General features: G+C 38.8%; 1 protein-coding gene across 1 annotated transcript in view; it reads left to right on the top strand.

Moving 5' to 3' along the window:
* The window catches only part of LOC121334429, a 74,170-nt gene that overhangs the window by 3,027 nt on the left and 43,389 nt on the right, over window positions 1–27,754 (top strand). The window contains exons 3-28 of the mRNA XM_041401573.1: window positions 214–376; window positions 940–1,077; window positions 1,838–2,027; window positions 3,033–3,160; window positions 8,505–8,608; window positions 10,088–10,253; window positions 10,491–10,673; window positions 11,374–11,526; window positions 12,819–12,963; window positions 14,391–14,549; window positions 15,264–15,382; window positions 16,399–16,680; window positions 17,664–17,819; window positions 18,264–18,448; window positions 19,203–19,385; window positions 19,514–19,605; window positions 19,787–19,956; window positions 20,162–20,321; window positions 21,372–21,451; window positions 21,990–22,170; window positions 23,151–23,306; window positions 24,499–24,632; window positions 24,743–24,901; window positions 25,477–25,657; window positions 26,117–26,328; window positions 26,848–27,036. Coding sequence (XP_041257507.1) covers window positions 214–376; window positions 940–1,077; window positions 1,838–2,027; window positions 3,033–3,160; window positions 8,505–8,608; window positions 10,088–10,253; window positions 10,491–10,673; window positions 11,374–11,526; window positions 12,819–12,963; window positions 14,391–14,549; window positions 15,264–15,382; window positions 16,399–16,680; window positions 17,664–17,819; window positions 18,264–18,448; window positions 19,203–19,385; window positions 19,514–19,605; window positions 19,787–19,956; window positions 20,162–20,321; window positions 21,372–21,451; window positions 21,990–22,170; window positions 23,151–23,306; window positions 24,499–24,632; window positions 24,743–24,901; window positions 25,477–25,657; window positions 26,117–26,328; window positions 26,848–27,036 — 4,168 coding nt within the window. The remainder of the gene's footprint in view (window positions 1–213; window positions 377–939; window positions 1,078–1,837; window positions 2,028–3,032; window positions 3,161–8,504; window positions 8,609–10,087; window positions 10,254–10,490; window positions 10,674–11,373; window positions 11,527–12,818; window positions 12,964–14,390; window positions 14,550–15,263; window positions 15,383–16,398; window positions 16,681–17,663; window positions 17,820–18,263; window positions 18,449–19,202; window positions 19,386–19,513; window positions 19,606–19,786; window positions 19,957–20,161; window positions 20,322–21,371; window positions 21,452–21,989; window positions 22,171–23,150; window positions 23,307–24,498; window positions 24,633–24,742; window positions 24,902–25,476; window positions 25,658–26,116; window positions 26,329–26,847; window positions 27,037–27,754) is intronic.

The following is a 27,754-nucleotide window of genomic DNA, read 5'->3' as shown; positions in this document are numbered from 1 at the left end:
GCAGATTTGTTTTTAGGGTTTCACAGGGTTTTTTTAAGGACTCCTTGGGTTAGGCTGAGTTTATGAAGAATAGAGGCTTGCTGTAAAGAACAGAGATACAGAGTGAGACAGATCCATTATGGAAGAACAGCTCTGTTGAGGAAAATCTGAGTCTAATGTCGTAAATTGACTTGCACTCTTTGAAGCAAGAAATGATAAACCTTTTTATTGCAGGGAAATACTAGAACAGCATCCTCTTCATTTTTCTTTCCATGAGGGGAAAGTTCTGAAGCTCTGTCCTGTGAGGAGTGAACAGACCTGGGCACTGAACATCAAGCGAGGTATTCTCAGTATCCTGCAGACAGCACCAGAACTCCCTGCTGCTGCTGTTGAGGAGGTGAGACTGTCAGTCATGCTCTGAGGTGACTCCTAGCTCTTGTACATGTTAAGTCTACTCCACTTGTAAATAAATATAGAGTTTTGCTACTTGGTTCAGCAGACAGTGGCAGTCATCTGATTGCTTCTTTTAGTGAATGTTCTAAAATTATTTCAGGCTACTGCTGCGTGTCAGTGCTTAAAGAGATGTTCTGCAGTAGGGCTTGGCACACCCATATGTAATTGAAGCTACTCTGCCTAGTAATGCTCTTCTGAATTAATGATTCCCTGCATGCCCACAAAATTTTAAATGGAAAAGCATATGTCTGTACTTATCTGATTCAGAATAACACAGTGAAATTAAACAAACCAATAGAGCCTAACTACTATAAACTTAACCAAGGTCTTTAAAATTATTTGCCTTTTCATGGCTTTTGTGGCAAAACTGGTCTTCTGCAATGGAGAATTTAGATCTCTGTTGTTATTACAAAGAAAGTAATTATAAATAGTAATTGCAATAACCTACACTATCTCCTTGTATTTTCTGTGTGCATGTGTGACTCAACAGTGTATATTTGATACTAGGTGGATGTCCTGGGAGTATGCCCAACCAGGTATCAGCGAAAGGGTCCCATTCTTGTAAAGACAAGGGACTTAAACCTCTGCTCCCATCGCTCCTCTGGTTTGACTTCTGTGCAGTCTGTTGTTCTTCCTCATGTGCCAGTAAGTTTTGGAGAATGACACTGACTCTTGCTTTTGACTCATTTGAAGAGAGTGTCTGCCCAAACTTGAGTTCTTAGCAAAGAAATGGTGAATATTATTTTCCGTGTAATGGCTGTTATTCACAGAATTTGTTTTAATGCAAATTTGCATTGTAGTTGATGAATGTTACAGTATAAATGCAAGAAGTTGTTAGGCACCTGGATTAAACTCTCATTAAAATATGTTACAGAGGTAAACTGAAAATAGTCTGTGGAAGGAAGGAATTGGGAGATGTAAGAAAAAGTACATTAGAAAAAGAAAGTTATTATTTGTAGAAAACTTTAGAAAGATAGAAGATTTTCTAAATACCAGACTTGCAACTTTCCACTGTTGATAGAAAATACAGTCAATGTTTGTATCTTGTGCTATTTTTATTAGGTGAATATCACCTGTTTCTTGTAGTAGCTATTCATAATTTACCAGACTATTGCTTTTTTTCTACTTTGCTGACCAAAAATACCTGATTAACTTTGAGGCTTTTTGAATTGAAATGAATTGACACCATTTGATGCTGACAGTTAACAACAGTTTTTTTCAGTGATGAAAAAGTAGGCTAAAATAAGGAGTGCATTAACCTCCACAGGCTGGGCCCTGTCAGAGGTGTAGACAAGAGACTTCCCACTATCCCAGAACTGGAACCTTCTGTGACTTTGGGAGAGAAAAGATGGGGTAGGCTGACACAGATCATCAAGAATATTCCTGAAGTATCTGTTTTTCTCAGTCTGAACAGCAGATTCTGTCCTCCCAGCTGGAATGTGTCCAGAGCATTAGGGATGGGGTCCTGGAGGAGGCCAAATGTACCGAGTCCGACCGCGTGGCGCTGTTCCCTCAGCAGGGCAGTGGGGCAGAGACACGGACACGGTCTGCACTCAAACTCGTGCAAGTGGAAACAGAGACACTCTACAATACAGGTGACTATGCTTCTGCTAAAGTAAATTTGTTTCCTAGAAAAATATTGTGACTTTGTCTCGCCTGTGAGAACTCTTTGCACCCATGATTTTCACCTTTAATAAAACTGCTTTAAAGTGGGTGTTTTTAAAGGCTGGGCTGAGCTATCTCTTCTTAGGGGGCTTGGGCCTTACATAACAAAACTGTGTTGACCTCCAAAACTGGGTAGGTTTCCAAAAATGACAGTCTGTAACAGCTAGTTCCTCTTTATCTGCTTTACATACTTCATGCCCTTGTGTGCTGAGCATCAGCCTTCCCAGGTCTGTGGACAATTCCTATTTTTTATATAAATGGAGCCTAAATAATTGCAAGTCCTAATGGAGCTAAAGACATGCCATGTCTGAGAACGGTTTAATTTTTGCTCCTTCTTTGCTCCATGTGTTTCTTCTTAGGAAAATGGTTTTACTGAAGTCAACAGGTGGCTTGCTTGAGGAATGATTTCAAAGTTGAACTATAAGTGTTGAGGAACATGTTTCTTGTCTGTTTCTAAATAGTTTTGTTCTTGTTTTAAAGGAACCCCTAGATTTCCAGGACACTTTTTTTGTAATTATGCCAGTATAAGATAATAGGATTCTTCTTCAGGAAGAGGCTCAGAGCCAAGCCATTTATTTTAATTTGCACCTAGATCTTCTGTTCACTTTTTGGGTAGTTGAAGTATGGGACTAGTGATTAAATGACACTGGAAAAGGTGATGAATTTAAAGTAGCAGGGCCATACTAAGAGATGGATGGGTGAAAAATAGGGCTTTTTTAATGTGTGTCTTTGTCTTGTATCTTTGACTCTTTTGTGTCACACATGTCTTTATTCTGTTGTGTTCTTAAATTCAAGCTGACTGCACTTATATTAATAGTCATACAGGGAGAAATAAAGACTCAGAGAGAAACTTTCCCCTTGCATATAGGGTTAATGATTGCAAATGGCCACCAATCACCAGAGATGTGATTTTTCCTTTATGTTCCTTATTCCAGGGGACTCTGAGGACCTGTATGTGACCAGCATTCTCTATGAAAGGGAGGTGACTAAGAGGGAGGTCACTGGTGCAGAAGTGACTGAGCTGGTGTGGAAGCTTTGCTTAGCACACAGTGCTAGTTATGAGGTAAGCTGTACAGCCTCTGCTTCCTTGGGGAGCTCTTTGTGGGCTGAGAATTCTCCTGCACAGATAAGGGGTGACCAGGAGAGCAGCAATTTTGAAATACTGAAGCCTTTCATTGTTTTGGACATTTTTACATGTGGAATTAGAAAAGAGAAAATTCTTTGAAATGTCATTTTCTTAGATAAGCAGGACACCACACTGAGGAGTTAAAACATCCTGTAGCCCCCTGAATATTAGGCAAAAGCAATTTTGAACTATATTCTAAGTTAATCTGAAAGAAAATGTCCCAAATTTTTGTTTTGCTGTGAAAAAACAAAAGCATATAAAGTATCTGGTTTGAGTTGTCACTGGCAGTTTTGCTACTTTATAGTAAAACATGTCTTTTACAGCTTTAGTATGTAATACTACCCTGGTAGTGCTGTTGTTTCCATGTTCATTGGAGTTCTGCCATCTTTATATTGCTTCATCCCCTCAAAACAGTTTGCACATGAAGCCCTTGCCTCTTGGTCTTGGCTGGTGGGTTCCTTGTGCTCCTGATGAACTCTAACAGCCGTTGTGTTTTCTGGAGATGCTGCTTGGGTCCAGAGGGAATCTCTGCCCCCTAGACATTTTCATTGGTGAATGCTGCTAAGATAGGGTGGATCTTCTGGTCATGTGGAACAGGTAGTGGCTTAAGTAATTTTTATGATGACCATCATTCTAGGTGAGTGTGTCTGCCTGTCTCCTTAGCTCACTTGGGTGTTTTATTTTTTGTTGATACTGGCAGCAGCTGAATCAGTCAGTAATTGTCTCTGTGTTTGAACATTCCTATCTCTGTTCAGAGGTTATCAAGAGCAGCTGTTATGTACAATACAGAAGGATCAACAGATGATGGTGCTTAATCACTGTTCATATGAGATCAACTGAGGGCAAACAAAGGACACTTCATATCACTTCATTATGCTTCAAATAGAGTGGTTCTTGCTAGTAGTGAAGGTCCTACAGAGAAAAATAAGGGAAAAAATGTAAACATGAAAACAGAAGAAAATGTGAAAACAGAAGAAATGTAAACGTGAAAACAGAAGAAAAGTAATTTTTGATCAGGATATTACTAGAAAACAAGTATGGTCTAATGGGAGAGGCACTAAACAGGGCATTGGTGCCTCCATGAATTTGGCAGTGATGAGTTTAGTCAGCTCATTGCTGATATATTCCCTGTCCTCTGAGGTTCTTGTCAGATTGTTTGTACTTTGGAGCAAGGTTATTTCCTGTGCAGAGAGGCTGAGACCTCTCCTGTAAATGCACATAGGTACAGATGATGTTAACAGAAAGCTTGAGACCCAGCGTGGAAGTCCCTCACCTTCCTTTGTTTAGATTAAGTCCCATGTCAAAGAACAGAAGCTCTTCCTGTCTTTCCCCTGAGCTGGACACAGATGCTGAGGGATGGAAGAGAGGCTTTATGGGGACTGGAGAAACGTGCAGTGCTGGATTGCAGCTCTGCAGTGATATCCTGGGTGTGTTCACCTTTCTCTTAGTGTCCCCTGTGATTCATGAGCACAGGTAGGTGTTCATGTTTTATGTGTGAGACTTCAGGGCAAGGCACAGGGTGGAGCAGGATAAGTCACAGCTGCTGAAGCCAGCACCTTCAATCAGCTGTGACAAATTCCAGCCCCAGACCTTACTCCCAGCCTGTTAAATGGTCGTAGTAGCTGACCTGGTATCACAACCTGACTAAAGCCTGGGCATGGGGCTGAGGAGAAAGTAGCAGGTGGCCTTTGTGAGTGTTGCAATATTTGGGATTGGCTTCTGTCTGAGTTATAAGCAGGTCTGCCATCTCTTTTTGATGCATGCTATGGAGACTGGGGCTGTGGAGGGCTAAGAGAGCCATACAATAATGGTTGGTGCTAATATAGAATAAGAGCAGACCTTCCTCATAGGGAAGGATAATGCTTGATTCCATGTGATTGTCAGTGTACAGCAGTATGAAATGGCATTTAGGCACAGACTAGAGGGTCACATACTGCCTGGAAAATGTTGAAGAAAGAAATTACTGCAGGAGACCTAAGCAACTTTATGTAAATCCTACCTTCTGTGTGGAACACTCTTTTCAATGTCTTTGAAAGAATGGTAGATCATTTTTCCCAGTGACAGTGGGATGTCACTTCTGCCTCCAGAAAGACCTACTGGCTTCATGTGTGGGAAATTTGTTTTTTAAATCACTAAGATTAGCACAAGTGGCTGCTGTCTGTGCCACTGCCTAAAGGAAAAGTGAATTATTCATCATGTGCCTGTCCCAGCAGAGAGTTTGATTGGTTGTCAACCATTTTCACTGTTTCAGGGTGTTCTTTCTGTGTGACCAGACATTTCAAAGAGAATCTTTATCATCCCTCATTTCAGCCAATGAAATGTCCTTTGGGCCAAGAAAGAAGTTATGGGAATGCCCACAGTGTTGCTTGGGAGACAGCTGCACTGTTATGCATGTAGAGCTTGTTTGTCCCTTTATTGTTTGACTCTGAATGAGGTGAGATTATGCATTTCTTTCAGGACACAAGACCAAGAATAAATGGAAGGGAAACTCTCCAGCTCTGGGGAAAACAGTGAAGGGATGAGAAAATGGAGGTGGAGATGGTATCATTTCCAAGGAAGCAAAGTTGTTGTTTAATTTTTTAATGCTATTATGAGACAAGATTGAATTTCAATGTGGATGTAGATTAGCTAATGGACCATTAAGTGAACAAGCTGCCTGCTGACAAAGAATGAAAAAGGGATGGGGAGAAGGGACCCTCTCTTGAGAGAGGCTGAGAGAAGCCTGTCACACCACTTCTGCTGGGGCTGCATTTCCAGTGACTGGCTGGCTTTTGGTGCTTGGTCAGTAGCTCTGGTGAATGTGGCTGTGTATGCACTGAGCAAGGTGGGCAAGAGTATGTCAGATTTGCTTTGCCTTGTTCCTGGACCCCAGTCTGACCAAAAAAAAATTATTCTCAGGGCATGAGCTTTCATTGATTAGCTAATGGACCATTAAGTGAACAAGCTGCCTGCTGACAAAGAATGAAAAAGGGATGGGGAGAAGGGACCCTCTCTTGAGAGAGGCTGAGAGAAGCCTGTCACACCACTTCTGCTGGGGCTGCATTTCCAGTGACTGGCTGGCTTTTGGTGCTTGGTCAGTAGCTCTGGTGAATGTGGCTGTGTATGCACTGAGCAAGGTGGGCAAGAGTATGTCAGATTTGCTTTGCCTTGTTCCTGGACCCCAGTCTGACCAAAAAAAAGTTTATTCTCAGGGCATGAGCTTTCATTTTTGGTTGGTTTTGATTTTTAGGGATTTTTTTTTTCCTTGTAGGCCTTCCAATTTGCTTGCTCCGCCTTGGTTGGTTTTTTTTTTTTTTTTTTTTTTTTTAATATGGCAGATCTGCAGGTAGAAGGATAATCAAGCTTCTATGTAGAATAAAAGCCAGGCTTTCTTATGTTTCTTTCAGAGATGGGAACAGGAGTCAGATTTGAATGTAGTTTGTTATTATGATACTACAAAGAGAGAAATTTGTAATGACAGCTCAATTTCAGTGCAGCCAACCTTAAAACATGAAAACAGCCCACCTGGTTAGACAGTTCATTCTAAAGATTTATTATTAGAGAGTAAAAATAGCTGCTTCTCTGCAAAATTTTGCATGGAGTTATTAGATGAGAGCTTGTCTAGTCAGCAGGTACGAAGCAGAATGAAGTCAGTTTACAGTCTAAAATTGTATCACGTGAAAGTGCATCAGTCTGGCAGTTTTATCTTGACCTATGCTGCAGCTCCAGCTGATGGGCCACCTGGGCTCAGCAGCAGCTGCACACGCAGCTCCTTGGCAGGAGATCTGTGAGGATCCCCTGCCCCTCAGTAGATTGGCCTGTGGAAAAATGAACATAGCGCCCATGCTTTAGAAATGCTTTTAAAAAGATATTATTAGTCACTAGCTCCATAGTGTCCAGGCTTGGAATTTCTTTTTTAAATAGACCTCAGTGATAATGAGGGGATGGAATGGAATAGAAGGGAATGTGTGTGGATCTATCTGAATTCTAGGTATGGAATTATAAATGTTAACAGAATGTTAATACATAAGTGGGGCATCACATATGAGAACTGGTTTTAATTTAATTAAATTCCATATTATTTCTAAGAATAATATAAATCCCAAAAGAATAAAACCATAAACTATATCTCTATTGGATCTGACAAATTACTCCCTCAGCCTGTCAAACAAAACAGTGAGAAATTACTCAGACTTCTTACTGAAAGACAGCTTCTTGTTACTGAAAATGGCTTGGCAGTCTTAAATTAAAATTGAATGCTGGCACTGGGTTATTCCATGTTTTCATTGTTTTTGGGAGTAGCTCCTGGAAGGAAGGTCAGAAAGGCAAAGTAGGCCTGTCCCCAAACCTTTGGAAATGTGACTTGGTGAAATTAGACTTAGTTTGATTTTTACGTGAAGAAAAATGTTTTCTTTGGAACCATAAATTTAGTCCTATGTCTAAGCCTTTCACATCTGAGGTGAAAAAAGCATTGAAGTGAATCTGACATGGATGATGTTTAAAACTTACACATTATAAATTCACTTAACATGAACATACAAGATATTATATTGAACATTCTGCTAATTTTTCAAGTAATGAGACCTATCTTGTTTCTTGGACTTTGGATCAGGTCTCAGAGGAATACATCCACGTGCTATTTAGGATTTAAAATCCCAGGTAAAATAGCTGCTGTATGATGTAGCAACTCCTCTGAGTGAGAGAGAACAGCTCTTCTGCCTCTATGTTTCCAGCTAGTCCTCTGCTGCCTGCAGAGGTGGGGGCAGTTCTGCCTAGGCTTTTCCCCAGTAAGATGGAATATTTCTCACGGCCCATGGGTTCTCAAGTGAAACTTTTAAGTGTTGCCCAAAGCTCACTTAAATGATCTTTCACATAAACCTAAGATTAATATGCAGTTAGATTGACAATTGTTTCATTTGTGTCAAAGCTATGTCAGCAGTTCTGGTCATAAATCAGGATCTTGCCATACAAAATCAGAGAAGATTGACAGTCTCTTCTGGATTGTAACCACACTGTTGCCTTTTGGTTTATTATTCATTTGTATGCCAGTGGTGTGTGTGGTGGTCACTGAGGACTGTTGTCTGAGGGACTGACTGACATCCAAAGCAAAAGCCCTTCTCCATATGTGTTTGTAGTCTGGACAGAAAAGCAAATGAGGAAGGAATGTAAGGACACAGGGAAAGGAAGGAGGGTTCAGTCTCAGGTAAATCAATGGCAATGCCAGCATAACCTCTTGTGCTCTGTTCTCTTAAGCTGGTTTCTGCACAGCAGGAATATTTCAATTGTGGTTGTGCACTTACAGACTGCAGACCTTTTCATGACTCTGGTGTTTGAGCTTCGACACCTTTCTCTTGAGGCCTTAAGAGCACTATGGCAAAGATCATCATTTAAGTGCAGAGACAATTGGTAAGTCTCCTTTAGTAATTGCAGTCGAAAATATACAGCAAAAAAATATTTTGCAAATATTTAAGTGTTTTAAATCTGTGACCAAATGTTTGATTTAAATTTGGAGCATTTTAAAGGAATAATTTGTATTATATCTTGTTTCTGTAATAGGATGACATTCTCTCCTCACTGAATGAATGTTATGTACAAAATAGACTTACCTATTCCCACAGCCAGATTTCCTGTTTCCAAAGCAATGTGAATGGGAAACCTGAGTCATGGCTTGGATGGAAATCAGTTCTGCTGCTTTTAAGCTTATGTTGCCATTTGTTATGAAAAAGCTGACCTGGATCTGTACCTTTAATGCCCTTAATAGTTGTGGTGCAGAGGAGACAGATGTTAGGCTGGAAGTATGGATGTGGTGGAGCTGCATCTTTCAGTAGCAGCTCGATCTCAGGAAGGTTTATGTCAATTGTAGAACTGTGGCTTTGAAGATCAAGATCCTATTTCTCTGCAGTCAGGAATAGTTCTGATCCAGTGGTTTGAGACTTACCAGAAATACTAATCCAGTATTATTAAAATCAGTACGTTTTTCTCCCTTCATAAAATTGAAAATAATGAAACAATTATTTTATGTGGTTTCAGTACAAAATGTCATCAGCCTATTTGAAATTAATGCCAAGGTTTGTGTTTGCAACACTATCTTTACTTGATGCAAAAGGGGCATATTTTGTTTTGGATTAGGTTTATTTTCATCCTTTGATAAATAGTCATGCTAATATTCTTCAGTATTAGATAGTAATTAAACTACTCTGGCTCTTTTATATTACCTTTAGACTAATTTTACTTGGACATGGTTATTAAATTTAGGAGTGAAAGAGAATCCCATGCAGATTACACTCTGATATTTTTACTCCATCTAGTTTAACTGCTTTCTAGTTAATACAAAAGTGTCCTTCCATCAGTATAGGAGGCAGGTACAGAATATTTACAGAGGGACTCTTAAGACCTGAAATACGTATTGTCTGTCATGCTGATGTAAGCTTTTCTCTTAGATAAGGTCTAAAAAAGCTCAGGAAATAAAAACTAGTCAATTCAGTTTCAATATTTTAATTTGTTACTCCTGTTACAGGTGAAATGAAAGGTAAAAACCACCTTATTAAAAAGTCAGTGCTTTAAGGTACCTCAGTCTTTAGAAGTCAAACCTGGGATATGATGTGGCTCAATTCTCAGAGAAAGCAACCGAATATTTTCTTGAAAATCTGGTTAGGGACTATTCTTCAAACACCACTGCACTTCCATTGCATCCTGTCTGAAACATATTTCTATAAGGCCACTATACCAGGAGATAATATTGATTTCTGTGGAATCTGGAATTTGCTAAGCCACTGGACTTTTATTTACTTTGAAAGAAGCCCAGTCTCAATGGACTTGTTATGTGATTCTTAAGTATTTTGGTCATTTTAGGGTTTTTTTTGTACTTTTTTTCTTGTGTTACAGGCAACCATTAATAGATGCTCTCCCATCTTGTGCCACAGAGGCATGTGTTGTCCTAATGAAAGACCTCATAGCTTCTGAAGAAGTTGAGGAAGACAAAGTAGAATATTTCTTCTGGTCATTAGCATTCATTCCTAATCCCACCTCGGGCATGATTGAATCTCTTGCTGTGAGTGGATGTTGTTTTTTCTTTTTTTAATTTGTAGTGAATCTAGGTGGCTCATAATTTTTTTGTTTTACAGTAGCAGTCTTTTTCACAGATTTATACAAAGCTTTGTCCAGGTAATTTTGTTGAGGTTGAATTTGAGTATGTAAATATTTTGATACATTGACTATTGTGGCATACCACAGATTATAATTCTCATTGCTTTTCTGAAACACCTCGTTCTTTTCTGGTTGTTTACAGCCTTTGCTGAAGTCACCTAGAGCAAGCCAGAGCTGCTTTTTGGGAGTAACTGCTCTTGTACATAGGTTTTGCTCAGCTCACAGCTCCTGTGGTGTTGTACCTGCTGTGCAGAATGTGATGAGGACTCTTGGGAAATTTTTGGGAGGAAATTGTACCGTGCAAAATTCAGAACATCTCAGCAAGGTATTGGTTGTACAGAGACACATGAAATAGGGCTTTACTTTTCTGTTCCCTTTATGATATAGAACTTGGTGAAAATGGTATTCATTGGATTTCCAGAAGCTTAGTAAATGAATATGCCTTGCTAGGAATGAGCTGATAAAGTTTTGTAATACAAGTGGAACCTCTTGGTATGGGTGTTTTTGTGTGTGGAAATAAAGAAAAGCCTTGGATTTCCTGATGAAGTGGACTTCATATCATTGAACAATATGAAGAACACATATCTGTTGACAAATTATTATTTTAATTTAGTTATTGTGTCCAGAAATCTATGTTGAATCACTAAAATGTCAAAATATCTGTGGTCAAATGGGACAAAATATCAAAGTACTTGAAAAACCTTTCCAGTACATAAAATTTGTGACTTTTGCTTTTCTGTTGCAATGTAGGCTTTTAAAAAATGTTTTTGTATTCCCCCAGGTCTAAGGCAGGTTCAATTTACAAGTGCCACATGGCATTAGAATAGAACTGTGGACCATATTTGTCTTGTCCTCCCAGTAAAGCCAGGGTATAGGTGGTACAATAGGGGCTGCAGTAAATTCCCCAAATTACCAGTAATCATTTTAAACAGATGTTTGTGCAGAAAATGCTAGTGCCATGAAATTCAATGTACAGCTGCCAGCACTTGGAGAGCTTTCTGTTCTACCTTGCTGTGCATTTCCAGATGCAGCTGGTGTTGAAAGCCATTGGAAATGCAGGACTGGCAGCGGCGTCGCTGGCTCCTGCTTTGAGCTCGTGTGCTGCCCTGAAGAGCCATCCCATGGAAATCCGCCTCGCTGCTGTCCAGGCCTTCCGACGCGTTCCCTGCTCAGCCAGGGTGAGTCGTTTACTGTCACAGGTGACTGATGGCTTCCTGCCACTGCCACAGATTTGGGACTTGGAATAGTTACAAAACACACAAATGGATAAGGAAGAAGAGTAGACATGTTCCAGCAGAGCCCCTCTGCTGTTGGAGGAGAGGATAGAACCGCCCAGATGAGCAATTCAATAAGGAGCTTTGCTGCAGTTGAGGTAACACATCCAGTGACTGAGGTGGTGTTTGGGACTTCTTAACTAGGCACTTCTGTTGTGTGCCTTCTGTCTGCAGGGGATATGACTGAGAACCCACAGGACTTGATTTTTACCATAGTCTGTTTCACTGTTTAATTCTCTAAAACATAAAGTATTAATGTAAGAAGCTTGTTGTGATTTGCAATACACTGCCATAGTTAGAATATTTTGTTAAGTGTTTAATGGAAGAAAGTTCAAGACTTGTTTATCTCTAATACCTTGATACTTAGAAGAATGGTAAAGCGAGGAGTGCTGGCCTGGGTAAAGCTGACAGTCCTGCTCCAGAAGAATAAGAAGCTCCATGTGGACTTGCACTTGGAGAAGCACCTTTCTATAGCTTTTTGAAATTTAAAAATTCAGCATGGATTGGTGTAATTCCCTTGATCTGAAGTTATGAAGCTTGGCATTGCTCATTGGACATATTCAAAATATCAAGTATGTATGTTGTCATATACCCCATCTAGGGGTATATGAACTGCTGAATTGGGTGGACTGAGGCTGTTAAATGCTAATAAAAATGTTTGCGTTATCACTCAGCAGTTTCTTAATTCCTGGCAGTTCACAAAACATGTTATCTTGGTTGATACAGGGGAAATATTGAACAGAATAAATTTGTTGCTGGCCTGCTCTTTGATTGAGACCAAAAGTAATGATCTTAATAGCTTATGTACAAAACCCTGGCCATTGTTGTCTGTGTATTGGCTGTTGCACATTAGAGATACAACAGACAGGTCTCCCATATGGTGGAATAAAACCATCCTTAGCAGTTGTGCTGGCAGGGGAGGCTCTGTGTTGCAGAGTCCTGTATAGATTTGTCTGTATAGGATTCAAGGTCATAATGACAGTTTGTTCAGGAAATTTGTGGATCAGGTAGTATAGACAACGTGTACATACATTTGTATCTATGTTACACAAGGTGACTTTGTCAGGTATAAGGCAATAGCTATAAATATAGCAATAGCTCTTTGAGAACGAAAAACCCACCAGGACCTGAAAGTGCACGAGGTGTTCCAGGGGAGTGAATTGTAATTGTCTTTATCTTTTGTGTTTTTCTCTTAGAATGCTATATTAGTTCAGCTGTATCAAGCAACCGACGAAGATGTGGAAATAAGAATTGCTGCTTATTATATAGCAATGAAATGTCCACATGAAGAGTTATTTAAACAAGTACAGAAAACTTTGCTGAAAGAGACATCCAGCCAAGGTCAGCCAAACATATCCTGAAGTTTTATATGTTCCTAATTGTTACTTCAATATGACATTTACTTTGCAGGTGTAATGGTACCAATCTATATCAATTTTTATTTAATCTCAATGCTTTGTAGATTGTTTCTAAGTAATTGTTTGTATGATTGTAACATTTTATATTGAAATTGTGATACCATTACTTTAGCAATAGTAAGAACTGACTTTTCATAGAATTAGTTCCTTCTACTGGCAGCATTTAATTCACTGAAGGCTCCTGAAAAGGATATATGGAAGAGCTTTGATGGTCAGTGCATTAGAAATACAAATTCATGACTGCAAATTGCATTTTGTAGAGAAAGAAGCAAGTGGCAGAAAAAAATGCTATGATATACTAAAATGGTTTCACCACATTCAGTGAAGGATACCTGTAGACTAATCCCTTGCATTTACATCTGTCAAGAAGAAGCAAACATGAGAAGGGTATCTGTAAGATTGTTTGCAGGCAGATGAAAGCAGGCTCTGTCTGCACTGTGTCTGGATCCTGGCCAGCTCTGCCTTGGAGCTGGTATCCATTTCCCAGGATGTTATGTCCAGACCAGTGTGTCCTGCAGTGATCGTGAGTTCAGGCTCAGCATTGTGTTCACCTGCTGATGTGGCTTGTGCTTTGGAGGGCACTCATTCCTCTATGTTCAGTGTTCAGACAGAGAATCCACCTCCAAAATCCTCTCAAGGTGTACCCTTGATGACTCTTGCTGGTGACTCCATGTAGCAAATTTAATTTGTCTGATTTATGAAGGAGCTCTACAAGTCCATCCAAAATGTTCTGTATTTCAAACAATTTAATGCAGTACTCACGAATATTCTTAATTTATTTTATTTGTCTTTTGTTGATGTGACAACTATATAATTTATATAATAAACTTTTGAATAATGAGTGCTTTTGAAGTCATAGGGCACGTGTTAGTTTTTAGTTCCACATTCAGAAAATGAAATTTGAAAAGAAGTTGTATTGTGAAAAATGCAGTTGCATCATTATTCAGTGTCTGTGCATTGAACTAGCACTGGAGCCTAATATCTTTTATCTTCAAGAGACAAAGAAGCCTCTATTTAGGAACCAGACTCCGGAACACATGGGAAATATTTGCCCCCATGACACAGCACATACATGGCCAAACTGGGACTCCACAGTGTCATGCAGAATTACTAATTCTGAATCACAATTGTTTAGTTGAAGGTGCCCTGTTTTTTTTTTTTTTTTTATTTAAGGTGCTGTTACAGTAGGTGCATCAGACTGATTTTAATCATGCTGAAAATGAATGGATTCTGTTGTGGTCAGGGGAATGGCTTAGCATTAATGGTGGTATAAAAAAATTTTCCTTTATCTGTTTTTAAGACTCCTGTAATTTTTCTGATTTCCACATGCTTTTCTTTGTTGAATTTTAGTGGGCTCCTTTGTTTGGAGTCATCTCTCTCAGCTCTTGGAGACAGATGACCCATTGAAGGAGCACCTTCGAGATTCTATTCCTGATGAAATCCTTAGCAAAGATTTTGACTGGGAGACATGGAAATATTCCTCATACTCTGATGTCACGTTTCACTCAGGTATGTGGAGTTGTAGAATTTAATACTTTGTAGCATATGGATTATTAACATCCCACATGGCTTTTCTGACCCTTTACATATTGCTCCAGAGAACTTTGATTTTTATGATTTAATGCTATCCAAATATGCAAATGTAAGCTTGATTCTGCTTTGACCTTAATTGGGCATATGAAATGTATTTCCAGCAAACCAGATATGATACACCTTTGCCCCTTATGAGAGAGGAGACTAGGAACCAATGAACCTTTAAGATTATTTTTGTGAACATCAACTTCCTTTGCAGCAGCAGGGGACTGGGATGTTTTTTCTTCTCCTGATCCATGTGCCGTCCTTGATATAAGGAAAGTTTCTTCCTGTTTTACTATCTGTTCATTTATTTTCAGTGAAAACGCTAGATGATGTTTTTCAGATTACATTTTGATTTTCTCTCCATTTCCTCCAGTGCATTTATATATCTTATGTATTATAAACACTTTCCTTTCGATGTTAGTGAGATAATACCCAGTAATATCCAGTAAATATGGAATTCCAGTCAATGGAAGTTACTTACAGTAATGACTTTGCTGTATTAAAAAGTTAAATAGTTTCACCTGTTGACAATGTTTCACCATCTTCTTATTGAGTGGAGTAACAGTTTTCCAAAGAATTATGAATTCTGCAAAATATGTGTGAACAGCTGATCTCCAGCTGACAGACATCTATTTTCCATTGCAGCTGGTGCCGGCGCAAACATGGAAGCATCAGTGGTCTTTTCTCCTGTATCTTTTCTACCACGATCAATCATGACAAATTTGACTGTTCACTTCATGGGACAGGCTATAAATCTCCTGGAGGCAAGTTTACGGATTTTTTAATTGTGGGAGTTTTTTATCCCCCTCCTCAAGTGACATTTGATACATTGAAGTACAAAGCATTTTCTGTTTTCCTTTAGCAGTTCCTTTAGCAAAATGTGCTTTTCACTGCTGTAGCAGAGTTGCCTCAGACTGGGGAGTCCTTTGTGTAATGAGCTTAGTCAAAATAAAAGCACTGTCACTCTGCTAGTGCCATGCACTAGGAAAGTGACTTATACTCATCTCTTGTTGATTCAAATGAAACATTAAAGTCAGTGCTTCCTAGACACTGCTCTAGATCCTGTTTAGGACAGTAGGATTCCTTTTCTTGATGTACAGTGGAAAATGTATTGACTTGGGCACACTGTTGCTTTAATACAAAGATAGACTCATTTGTACTTAGCTGAAGTCACTGTTCTAGTGCCATTTACCTTCCAGTGCTTGGCATATTTCAATGACCTGCCTGTGACCTCATCATCTTTACCTGCTTGCCAGGTAACAATGTGCACAAGAAAGAACGAAAGTATTTAATGCAGCCTTCAGATCTCAAGTTTAAGTTTGCAAGAAAACAAAATTTTTTTTTCAGTGCCTCATACCCTGGATTTATGTGTGTTAGAAATTCTGTTTTAAGTAAACTTCCAAACAGAATCTTATTCCAGAGCATGAAAAGGATGTGTTAGTGTTTTCCAGCCAAAATACAGTTTTTGACATGCCAAAATAGCAGTATCCCCTTTTGGCCCATCATGGTGTAAATGGACCTCAGTAACTGAAGGAAAAAGGATTTTTGTTTTGGACTGAGCTTTATGTATCTAATTGTTTTAGGAAGATTTAGTACTGGAATATTCAGTATTGAATGCTGAAGAAGGTAGAATGCTAAACTTTGTAGACTACTGTGATCTTGCTTGGCAAATTTTCTGTGTTGCTTATATCTGGTTAAATATTTGATTTTCTGCTTTAGAACTGGCCATGGCCTATACATGTCACTGTTAGGCTTTTCACTGCTGCATGCTTTTCAATAGGTTGGTGTACGAGCGGAGAATGCTGAAACTCTCATAGAAAAGGGTTTTGGGCCGAAATCTTCTACTTTCAGTGACTATTTTTTTGGAAACACTGATGAAGCAAGCCACAAGTCAGAAACTCCAGTAGAAACAGCAGAGAAAGTCAAGCAGAGGAACCCGACTTTGAAGCGATATAGCCCCACTGATCATCTTGTGAACAAGTCTGGCAAGCCAAAGCTGAGAAAAACAAACCAAAATTGTCCTGGGAGAAAATACAGTAAGATGAATGAGTTAGTCAAAAAGGTAACTGAATCTGTAGATCTTGGAAAAATGAATGACATTTCCCAGTCAAACACAGGGCCCCATGTCACACTGGACAAGTGCTCTGGGTTACTGTAACTCCCTTGCATGCTTGGGGAGAATTTAACAGCTGCAGAAAATACGGAGCAGCAAAGAGCCAGATCTTTAGGGTTTTTTCAGATTGTTTTATTGTCTCAAACAATGACACTCAGCCATGGGATTATGTTGCCTGTGTTTTGGGCTTCCTCTCATTATTTTGAGCTCTGGTCCCTTTATGCTGATGTCCTTTTGTCAGTTGACTGCTGTGACACTGTAAACAGCTGCTTGATGTTGAGTTCCTGAGTCCTGTTGTTTGCAATCTGACTTCCCAGTTTGATGTCAAATGTTACATTGATGCTTTGTGAAGTTACTCATTTTTGGAGAGAGCTATGTTTTATGTACGCAACAGGAAAGCTCTGAGAATTTACTTCAGTTGTTGATGTATTAGCTGGAAAAATCAGGGATTGTGATTAATTTAGGTTGTCTTAGATCATCTCTCTTCTTGGACTCATCTTCTTAGGGTTTCTTCTTAGAGAGTAAGCTCATTATCATGTTTTGTTGCTGTGGTATCAATTGTAAGGACAGAAAATGTGAAATTTTTACTTCCTAGCAGTTTATTTAGTAATTAAGGAATCCCTAATGTTGTTTTGAGATTGTGTTTTTCAAAGCTTCATCTGTTTGTGGATATGTATTGTAATACTTCTCCTTTGACTGTCATGTTAGGACTGGACATGAACAGTGTTTATAGTGGCAGCCAGCTTGTGTGCTGTGGAGCTGGAGTGTAGCTGGAAAGAACATCTACTAATCCAGGGTCTTAAGTGGTCTCCAAAGTACTTGTGAAAGGAAGGTTTAATGTTTCTTTACTAATAGCATAGCCTGCATTGAGGAATTGTTTATTGTGAGTGTGAAAGAAAATTATAACACACTTTCTTTTTTTATCATGCCAGTTCACTGAGAGAACAGTAAAAAAGGAGGCGTTGAAATGTGAGCTAAGCATGAAAATCTTTGGAAATGAACTTAGCTTCTTAGATTGTGAAGATTTAAGAAAACAAATGAAACATTATTCCTTAAATCTGGCTGAGTTGGCTGTCAAACTTCTGAAGGTAAAAGGAGCCTTTTTTCTATTTGAAAGTAAATATCTTGAGAAACTGCCTTCTGACAGATATGTTAAAGATACAAAATATTACTTGTTGTTTTTCTAAATTGAACTCTAAAAGACACCAGTGTGTATTTGGTTTAAACAGCATTCAGTACATGAGGCAAAGATTTGTTCTGCTAATGGTTCTTACTTCATGCTTCTCTCATTCAAATCCATCCATGCTTAAATGCAAATTCTTTTTTTAACTGGAGTAGGACTGGTGTCTGACTCGTGCCATGGCCATAGGCAGGCTTTGGGCTGCTTTCTTCTTTATGTCCCAGAGCAACTCAGGTAAAAACAGTTACAATAGACAGATGCAGTCAAAAGTTATATCTGGCAAATTTATTGAATGCTAACTCTATTATGCAAAATAATATTCTGGGTTTTGTTTGGGTTTTGTTCACCACAGGGGCAGGAGGTCCAGTTCAATAAAAGGATGAGCTTGGCCACTGAAGAGCTACAGTTTCCAGCAATTTCAGGCTTTCCTGTTCAACTGGCAGTCAATGCCTCAGCAGCAATCAACATAAAAATCAAAGGAAGTGCTGATTTCAAACAACAGTCCAATTTCTTTCTAAATGGATATATCAAGCCAAGGTAGTAAATGCTGCAAATGTGTCCCTTTGACATGTCCCTAATGTAAAGTAGCAATTCCTGATGTGAAAGTTTTGTGTGAATGCCTATTAATTAATTAGGAGATTCCTGAAGAACAAAAGCAGTAATCATCCTTCTGTTGCTGAGTGGTTGCCATGGTGTGAGGGCAGCAGTGCTTTCATGTCCTGCCTGTCTGATTTTGAACTCTTGCTGTGTTTTTCCAGTACTGGTTTAAGCTGACTATTCCTCTCTATCTCTAAATGAAACTCCTGATGATTTTTGGGAATGTTTTACATGTGACAAGTGGATTTTTCTTGGGATCAAATAATGCTGTTACAGGTTATGGATGCACAAACCAGTGGAGAATTTAACTCTGTGTTTCCTTACCTGGCTATTTTAGCTTTTGTACATACTGAATACATTACTAAATTTTATTAAGTGCTGTACAGATGGGGAGAAATTTGCCCTCTGATAGTCAGTTCAAATTGCTTTCCCATTCTTAATATTTTGTGCTGAAAGCTGCATTCAGATCCCCTCCTTAGGAGATACAGTAGAGCTATAATTCATGACAGAAAGTGTGTGTTGGTGTACATGCAATCTTTTCAGTTATTTCCTGAAACAAAATAGTTCATGATTTTAATCATAGAATGTACTGTGTTACAGCATCAAATGCTGTGTATTTATTGAAGAGGTTTAAATTGTGCTTTAAAAAGAAACTTCATTTCATAGAAGGATATGTATCTGAATCTTTCAACAGTGCATTTGTTCAGCTTTCTGTCCAAATGGGAATTGTGGGGACTCTGGGACAAGCTGGCCTAAAGTGGTTAACAGGAATGAGGACATCTACTAGTCTTGATGGGGGGATCCAGGTGAAGAAAGGGAAAGAGCTCAAAGTTTTCTTGAACACTCCAGAAGAATTTATGGAGATAATTAATTTCAGGTAAGATTAAGCACAGCCATCTTCAGTAACTGTTAACTTTCTTGAATATAACTGACAATTTTGTTTAGATACTGCTGTAACTTCAGCATAATTGGTTTTAAATTATTGTTCAAAATTCTTGGTTGTAGCTCTAAAGTCTACGTCAGAATGGTGGATGAGACAGAAGATATAGATGTTTTCCAAGTCCACACAGAAACCAGATCTTGCACTAGGGAGGAAGGTGAGTCCAGCTATTATGTTTGTCTTAGAAAGGCATTCTGAAATATCCATAACAGATCGTTTTATTCACTAGAGTTTCTTTTTTCACGTATTTTCTCTAAAAGGTCTACAGTGCAATGTTCATTTTTGTGTTTTCTTTGTTTGCTGTTCTAATTGAATGTTCAACTGTTGTCTTCCACCAGTATCTGAGATTATTGGCTGGCAGCTGTGTTCTGAAATGTCCTATCCTGACCCAGCCAGTGGTTTGGTTTTCCCCCTCACTGGACCTTTGAGAGTGGCTGTGACATTAACTAAGCAAGACAGAGGCCTGCAGCAGTACGTGGTGGAAGCTGCCTATAACTACATAGCTCAGGTACCACTGGCACGCTGGGCTCTGGCTTTAGTTGCAGTTTTCTGTTCTGGTGTATCTGAGCACTGCATATTCAACCCTCTGCATTCCAAGTTCTATGTTATTGTTCATTCCATTCCAAATATATGGGAAGATATGTTGAGCACAAATTACTGGTGCTGATAAGAGGTATATACTCTTTTTATCTATTATCCTTTCTTTCTTTCAGGAGAATTCATGGATCCCTAGTGAAGCTGTCTTTCACTTCTTCCTTGGGACTCCAAAGTCAGACTTGAAAAGAGATGTTGGTGTTGACTTGAGTTTTAGTGTCCCACAGAAGAAATTCAGAATCCAATTTATACAACCTAAGAAAAAAATTGAGATTGATGGTAGGTTTTTCAACTAAGAGCCTGATCATCAGCTAATACCAGTTAGGAGAACTTCCTTATATCAGTTAGGAGAATTTAATTACAATTAACTGAGAAATATCAGCATATTTCACGCACTAATCCAATGCTGAAACTACATTATTATGTGATAACTGTCAGTTTACTGTTTTAGGTAGCAGCCATTCCCAATGGGGTTTTCATCTTGGTTAAGACTATATTTTGCACAGTCAGGGGTACAGTACCTGGTTCCTAAAATCATATTAGAGACGAAAGCTGTTATCAGGATTGATGAATTGAGGGTTAAAGAATATGGTGCATTGTTCTGACATCTTTTACATATGCTGATCTTGCCTTACTGTTTCAATTTGCTGTGTTCTGTTAGTTATGAGATGATATTTGTTGCTCAATCAGTGAAGTACTGACTATGATATTGTAATGCATTGTAATAAAAAATAACATTTTAATCACAGTGTAACATAGAATTCAGAATCTATAAACCCATTGAGAAAATATAAACTGATACATTAATGGTAATAATATAGACAACGAATTTCAGCTTCTTTGGCGTGCTGGTCAAGTGATGTTTTGTGTTGATGTATTCAACAATATGATGTATTTAGAATTTTTTTTTTTGATCCCAGTTATTTCCAAATGGGTTGCAAGGAAGCTTTACCAACACTTGCAAAGCTTTATGTGCAGAGTGTTCTGAGCTCCTGAAATGTCTCCACAGCACGACACAACTTACAAGTTTTAGCACAGGCCTAAAGGAAGTGCATAAATCAATTCCAGAACTAAGCTGTTTTTGTTGGAGACATCTTCATTGCCTCTTCTCAGTTATTCTCCTCAGAATATCTTTTCAAAAATACTAGTTTATTCTGAAGACACCTTGCATTTTGCCTTTGCAAATTCTGATCCTAACTTTTTTTCCTTTGAGCTGATATTTATGTTTTTAATCTCTCTGTATCTATTGTTTATAACAAGAATAACTATCATTTCAAGTACAGTCTTATGAAGCATCACTGAAAGTAAAGAGTTTTCTTTTTCTCCAAGGGAGGATTGAGTTTTCTAAAAGTTCCCGAGTTGGATACCTGGAGCTGATAGTGGATGACCGAGATGTGTATTACATTAAGGTATGTTTGCATTTTGTGAGGTCTCCTTCTAGCATGAATACTTACATAAAAGCACAGAAAAGAAGGGCAGGGAAAATACACATATTGAAGAGCAGTTTTGTGAGCAGTCCATCAGAGAAATTAGCAGTTCTCCTTATTACATATTTTCGAGATAGATTCAGTGCTAAATTTCAACTTAGATCTCTGTGAGACTGCCAGTATTTTCATTAACACCCTAATAATTTCTGGCCTGGTTTTGTAACATTTGTAGTGATTTCAGTCCTAAAACCAGCAGAAGCTGAAGGAAGTAGCATCTTGCACCACTGTGACCTCTGTGTAACTGGAAAAACAAATCCATCCTTCCTCCCCATTATTTATCAATGGCAAGTTTTAGGCTTTGTGGGGTGCGGAAGGTTTGTTGTTAGATGTATAGAAAAACATTCTTCCTCCTCTCATCTCATTTCTGAAACACCCAAGTCTATACCATTGCTTTCTTAAAACTTAACTTATGTTGTTGAGTGACTTGGGGTTTGCTTTTTGATTTGTTTGTTTCTTCTAGGGAATGGCAGATTTGCAAATGCTGAGTGGAGAGCAGAGATACATGACCCAGCTGGAGGTAAAGCTGATAAAGCAAAGCAGTCCTATCATTTTGTCAGGAAACATCACTAAACAGCTTGGCAAGAAGATAGCTTTTTCAGTATCTCTGAATAATTTGTTGAAGGAAGCTGCATTTCTTTCAGGTTAGAGGACAGTAAGTATTTGCCTTATAAATGCAGGTTCTGTTATTTGTTAGGGTTATCTGGTTTTGGACACTTATTCCTTAAATTCCAAGTCCATAAAGACTGCTTTTTAAAATTACTATCCTGCATAAATTAATACAAAAAAAAAATATTTCAGAATAGAAGAAATTTTTTAATAAGTCTGTTTTGAATTATTGTTGGAAAGGGTAGAGGAAATAATATAAGAGGAATTACTTGATAAAAACATGCCAAAAAAGAGCAGCTGTTTTTCACTTTTGTTAATACAAAACAATGCAGAGACCCATATTTGTAGCTGAATGTCTTAAGACCTGCTGTTCTAAAAATCATGAAGACTTTAATTCTCATAAATAAACTAAGAGAAAAATACAAGAGAAAGTATCAGAAAGAGAGCCTTAATATTTGTATAACATCAATACATTAAAATTAAAATACAGAAATGAGGAATGCAGAAGGCAGTTTGTTTTTTGGAAGATGATCTTTTGGTGAAGTTTTCATCTTTAGCTTTCACATGGATTGCCAGTGACTGTATCCAAGCCAGTTCTGGTCTGATTTCAAACTCCTAGCACCTGGGAAAACTTGGCTGCACCAGTTGTGCTGCTGCAAAGCCACAGGCTTGCCCTGACTTTATGTAGAGGTGAACATACGTGTCACACCTTAGGGCTTAGTTAATTAAAAGATCTGTCTGTCTGAATTTATTTCCTTTGAGAAGCAGCTTTGGCTGCATGCATTTCAGTAAGCTTGAAGCAGGTTGTGAGAAGTGTGGTCTGCAGGCCACACTGGAGATAAGAGAAGGACACTGAACATCTAGCTCTGTGTCTTTTTATCTGTACACTACACAGGAAATTCATAATGGTGGAGAGACTGAATGCCCTTTTGGTTTTCCCAACTGTAGTATTCCTTTGATAGCTGAAGTAACTTCAAGTTCTACCACTGCATAATAATTTCTCTTCTTTCTGTAGCACTTCTGGAGCAAAAGGTTGATGATAAGCTGAGACAATACTCGTTGGAAGGGGAGGCTCACCTTCCAGGTGTTCTTGGAGTTCACGCTGTCGCTCTTCTCCAGCAGCACGAGGGATTGTGGTCTCATGGTCTGCAGATAAAATATGGACTCCTAGGTACACTGAAAAACAGGGAAAGAAAAAGTATTCTGTATTATTCGCTTTTCCTACGAGATTTTCCTTTGTGTTTAGAACACAGTAGAGAGATTTCAGTTAATTTTTAAACTGTGATCTGAAATTTGGAACAAGTTTCTCTTTTTAGTTGGATAAACTTTACTCTTTGAGGCTGCATATAAGAACAATTTTTTTAAATCGGCTTTTCACAAGCATACCCATCATTAGATTAAAAATCACTTTTTCAGTGAGAACTGCTCCTAATTAATTTGTGTTTTCAGATGATTGCATGCATGCACTCAATAATATGAGGGGCGGTTTCTAGGAAGCAGCTGGCTTTGCTCCCCTGGTTGCAATATAGGAATTGTGTTAATTTTGTGGGACAAAGCAGGTGAACATCAGTGCAGTTATATCAAAGTATTGAATCCTTGTAGTAGCTAATAATGATAAATGTTATAGGGGGATGGCTTATGCTACCTCTGTTGCACCTTCAGAGAGTATGTAGCAATATGAGTAATAAAGTTTTCTTAAACCTATGCAGACATGACCCCATAATTTCACTAACAATGGCTCACTGATCACAGAATCTTACAAACAACAATCAAAACACGCCTAAACACTTAAACAGTACCTTAAGATGCCTGGCTACAGCTGTGTAATTGTGCAGTTAGATACTTGGAGCATAGTTACACTTTAGTTTAAACCCAGTTTAGTTTAGTTTAAACCCAGTTTGACAGCTATTCCACCTGAAGTGTTCAACAAATACTTCCTTGGAGAAGAGTTGGATTTTTCATTTTAAAAAGTAATCCTAGTTATTAGATGGAACTTCAAATTCATTATTTTCACTTTCTTCTCAGTGTCCAGAAGGGCTAGAAGTTCTTTTTTATTTTTTTTTTTAAGATGAAATGTCATGTAATATTATGTGATACCAAGAAAGCTGCAAAGCTTGATCATGATTACTTTGCAGTTCTTTTACTTCAACCAGGTAAAACTCTGTTTAAGTAATGATGTTTATGCTTTCCTTTGGATTTGTAGGATGAATCAACAAGTATATAGCTGTAAAAATAAACGAATCTCACTTTGATGTTCTGAAAAATAGAAGTCTTGAAGCTAGTGCCAGATTCATACTATTAAGATTTTTAAATATTAACTCTGATTTACTTGAGTAAGTAACTTTGTGATTTAACTTGAGCAGAAGATGCAAAAAACCCTTGCCATGAGTGCAGCACGCAGCAGAAAGTTCAAGTGGAGACGGGTGCACGGGGCTTCTACAGACTGGAGCTGGGCCATGAGTTTCACTGTGTGCAGGCTCCCACCTACAGCCACCAGGTGGGTGCTGAGCCAGGCACCCTGTGGGCTGGGCACCCCTGTGTCACCTGTATTCAGGGCTCTCAGTGTGAGCAAGAGATCACAGCAAAAGGCAATGCTCTCCTCTTTAGGTTCACCTGGAACATGAAGTGACTGCATCTTGGATTTCCTCCCAGATGGAGGTGAACTATGGGAAACATTGGGATGAAATAAACAACAAGAAGAAAGTGCTGATCAGCCAAGCCTTTAAGAACAGTTCCAGTTCATCTGTAGTCAGCTATTTCTTGGAGGTAATAGTGATGGTTGAAAAGTAAGACATTCACTTCAAGTATTTAACAGACAGACTAAGAATAAATGTTTTGATTTGGTTTTTTTTATTACAACATTTTTTTTAAGTATGGTGTGTACTAATAATATAAGGCAAGTACCCAGACCTAATAATTTTGAGCTAGGTGAGGTCTTAGCTCAGAGACACAGAATCTTTGACATTTACTAGAAGACAAATTTTGCAAATACTGGAAAAGTTGGGGTTTAATTTGCTCCGAGTTTTTTGCATTGTTAACTCATATAAAATGATTGTAAAGATTTATGAAAGCTGCTTTGGTGACACAATGTGGAAGGAGGGCACAGGTTATAACAACTCAGAATATTACAGCATTTTTCTTTTTTAATCTCCTGTGGTTGTAACAAATGCATATTAAAGAAACCTCAATCTATAATTGGTGAGCATGCATGAAAATCTGTAGAGTGAATGGCAAATGTGCAAAGGCAGAAGCTGTGACCTTCCTGCTTCTGTGTGTGTAACTTATACAGCCCTGAAAATGGGATCTTGTTTTTATTCAAATTTGCTTCATTTCTTTTCCAGTTTACCATGCAAGTCCTGGAAAAACAGATGAATTATAGAACCCAGCTGCAGCACTTGCACACCTCTCAGGTGTATTTGCAGAGCAGCACCAATTTTGAGGTGCAGTATAATGACCGTGTACCATTTGTGGCTGGGCTGCGGTGGAAGGATGCATCCAGAAATGGCCTGAAGAAGTGGGAAGGTGAAGTACCACAAACCACTTCCAGTCTGTGATTAGAAAAGCAGGCATTGGAAGCTGCTGCCAGGTTTTTCTGAGCAGTTTTGCGTGAGTGCAACAGAATGATAAAGATGTTTGTTGGAAGAAAGAGACCCTGGAGGTTGTCCAGCCCAGCTTCCTGCTCCAGTCAGGACTGTTTCTAGCAGTAGATCACATCTGTTGTGGCTTTGTCTAGCTGAGTTTTCAAAATCTCCAACCTATCACAGCCTAGCTGGCTGGCCTCTTCCAGCAGTTGCATTTACACTGGCGAAGGACATTAATTTCATTATATACAACCCAGAGATTTTAGCACTTGGAAGAGAAAAGATTGATAGGAGCATTTTAGCTTCATTCTGGAACCTTTGGATCTTATCAGCCTTGATGTGGAATCCAGGTAGCTTGAAATCTCATGTTTCTGTCAGCTTTAATATATGTCCCTTGCAGGTGGGTTCAATATAGACACCCCATGGCTCTACCTGTACACAGCTCACAAACTGCACCAGCCTCAGCATTCTGCTTATTTACTGACATCGCAGCTGACAGCTGGAAAAGCTCTCTCCATTAAAGACCTTGTACTGGAGCTATTCTGTAAAGATCAAGGCAATGAGAAGGAGGGAAAAGTTCACATTTACACACCAGCTACCACATACCTGCAGGTTGGTGACATGGTGCTTTGCAGGGTGTATGGCTTTGGGCACAGGGCTCTGTGCTGTCACTATGCTCTGACTCTGTGGTTTCTAAGCTTCCTCCTAATTTATTTTAGACTGTGCTATACAGTAGAGGTTTAAAACTGATTTCATCATAGTTGCTGTTCATTAAGCAATGTGATAGACTTCTGTCTTTTTTGTCTTGTGTTTATGATTAAGATGTTCTTTATCAGCTTTTCCTCCTTAGGTCCGTACTGCTTCAGGCACAGTCCTGGAGAAATGTGTGAAACACTGTTGAATGAGAAAAAACTGTTCATCAATTATTTAGCTTTTTGTCTCTCCCTTGTTTGGAGGAGTTAAAATAAACTTTGAACTCTACGGTAATTTGGAGTATTTTGATAATGGAAAAGATGGCGCACATTTCTTACAGTTCTTGTAAATTATCATTCTGTCACCTCTGTGCTGTGCTGCTGCACAATGGAATGCTGTCTGTCCTGGCTCAGCCAGACTAATGTCTTTGTTTTTCAGGCATCCACAGTTAATCATCTTGGGAGGAATGTTCTGCATAGCTATAGTGAAATGATCTCTCTGTGGAATCAGCTCGTGAAGAATGAGATTCATTTGGAGAATAATGAACGAGCCAAACTTCTCTGCTTTAAGATAAAGAGTACAAAACAGGAATTTAACTTCACAGCCAGCTATCAGAATCTGCCAACGGTGAGAAAGAAAAACAAAAGCAATTTTTTTGACTCAGCACTCTGTTCCTGAAAGATGTTATTGCTAGTGTTGAACCTTAAACCCTTCCAGTACTGCATTTATTTCTGTTTGTTTTGACAGGCTGCAGTGTAAATCTAGGTTCAAAAATAAAACATAAAACTTGTGTGGCATAGTTTGGAGTACTTCTCACCTGTTAGGGAGCCCAGACAGTCAGTCAGGGAGGAGAGGGTGAAGAGAGACAGCATAACTAGAAAGAGAGCTGGAGATGTGGTTACTCACAACTTGATGAAGATGTATGAGAGGTGTAGAAAATTCTACTGTCCTGGAGAATCAGAATCTCTTGCCTGCTAGTGAGCATGGTAACAGCCCAGGTTTATAAGTTATTTTAGTCTCTACAACCCTTCCAGTCTTAAAATAATTTTTGCTTTGCTTGATGTCTGTGGCACAGGAAGGGTAATCAGCAGTTTCTTCTCAAAAGTGGTACTTTGATCAGTTGCTTTGGTCCACTCACACCTTGCAGGAAGTCTTAAAGTGTTTTTCTAAACATAGCTTTGAAAATGCTTTTTCCATGCTTTGAAAATCCAGTTTTTTTTTTATGTACCAGAGCTTGCTTATGTTGCAAGTGGGTGACACTAAAGTGATATATTAAGGGGTACTTGTCTTCTGCTGGAGTGAGTTTTCTACTGGTGGCACTTTTAATCCTCTGAGAGATTAATGG

Source organism: Onychostruthus taczanowskii, unplaced genomic scaffold (assembly GCF_017590055.1).
Source record: "Onychostruthus taczanowskii isolate IOZ18803 unplaced genomic scaffold, ASM1759005v1 scaffold19, whole genome shotgun sequence".
Taxonomy (NCBI): domain Eukaryota; kingdom Metazoa; phylum Chordata; class Aves; order Passeriformes; family Passeridae; genus Onychostruthus; species Onychostruthus taczanowskii.
Note: the sequence above shows the minus strand (reverse complement) of the source record. Positions and strands in the feature narration are given on the sequence as shown.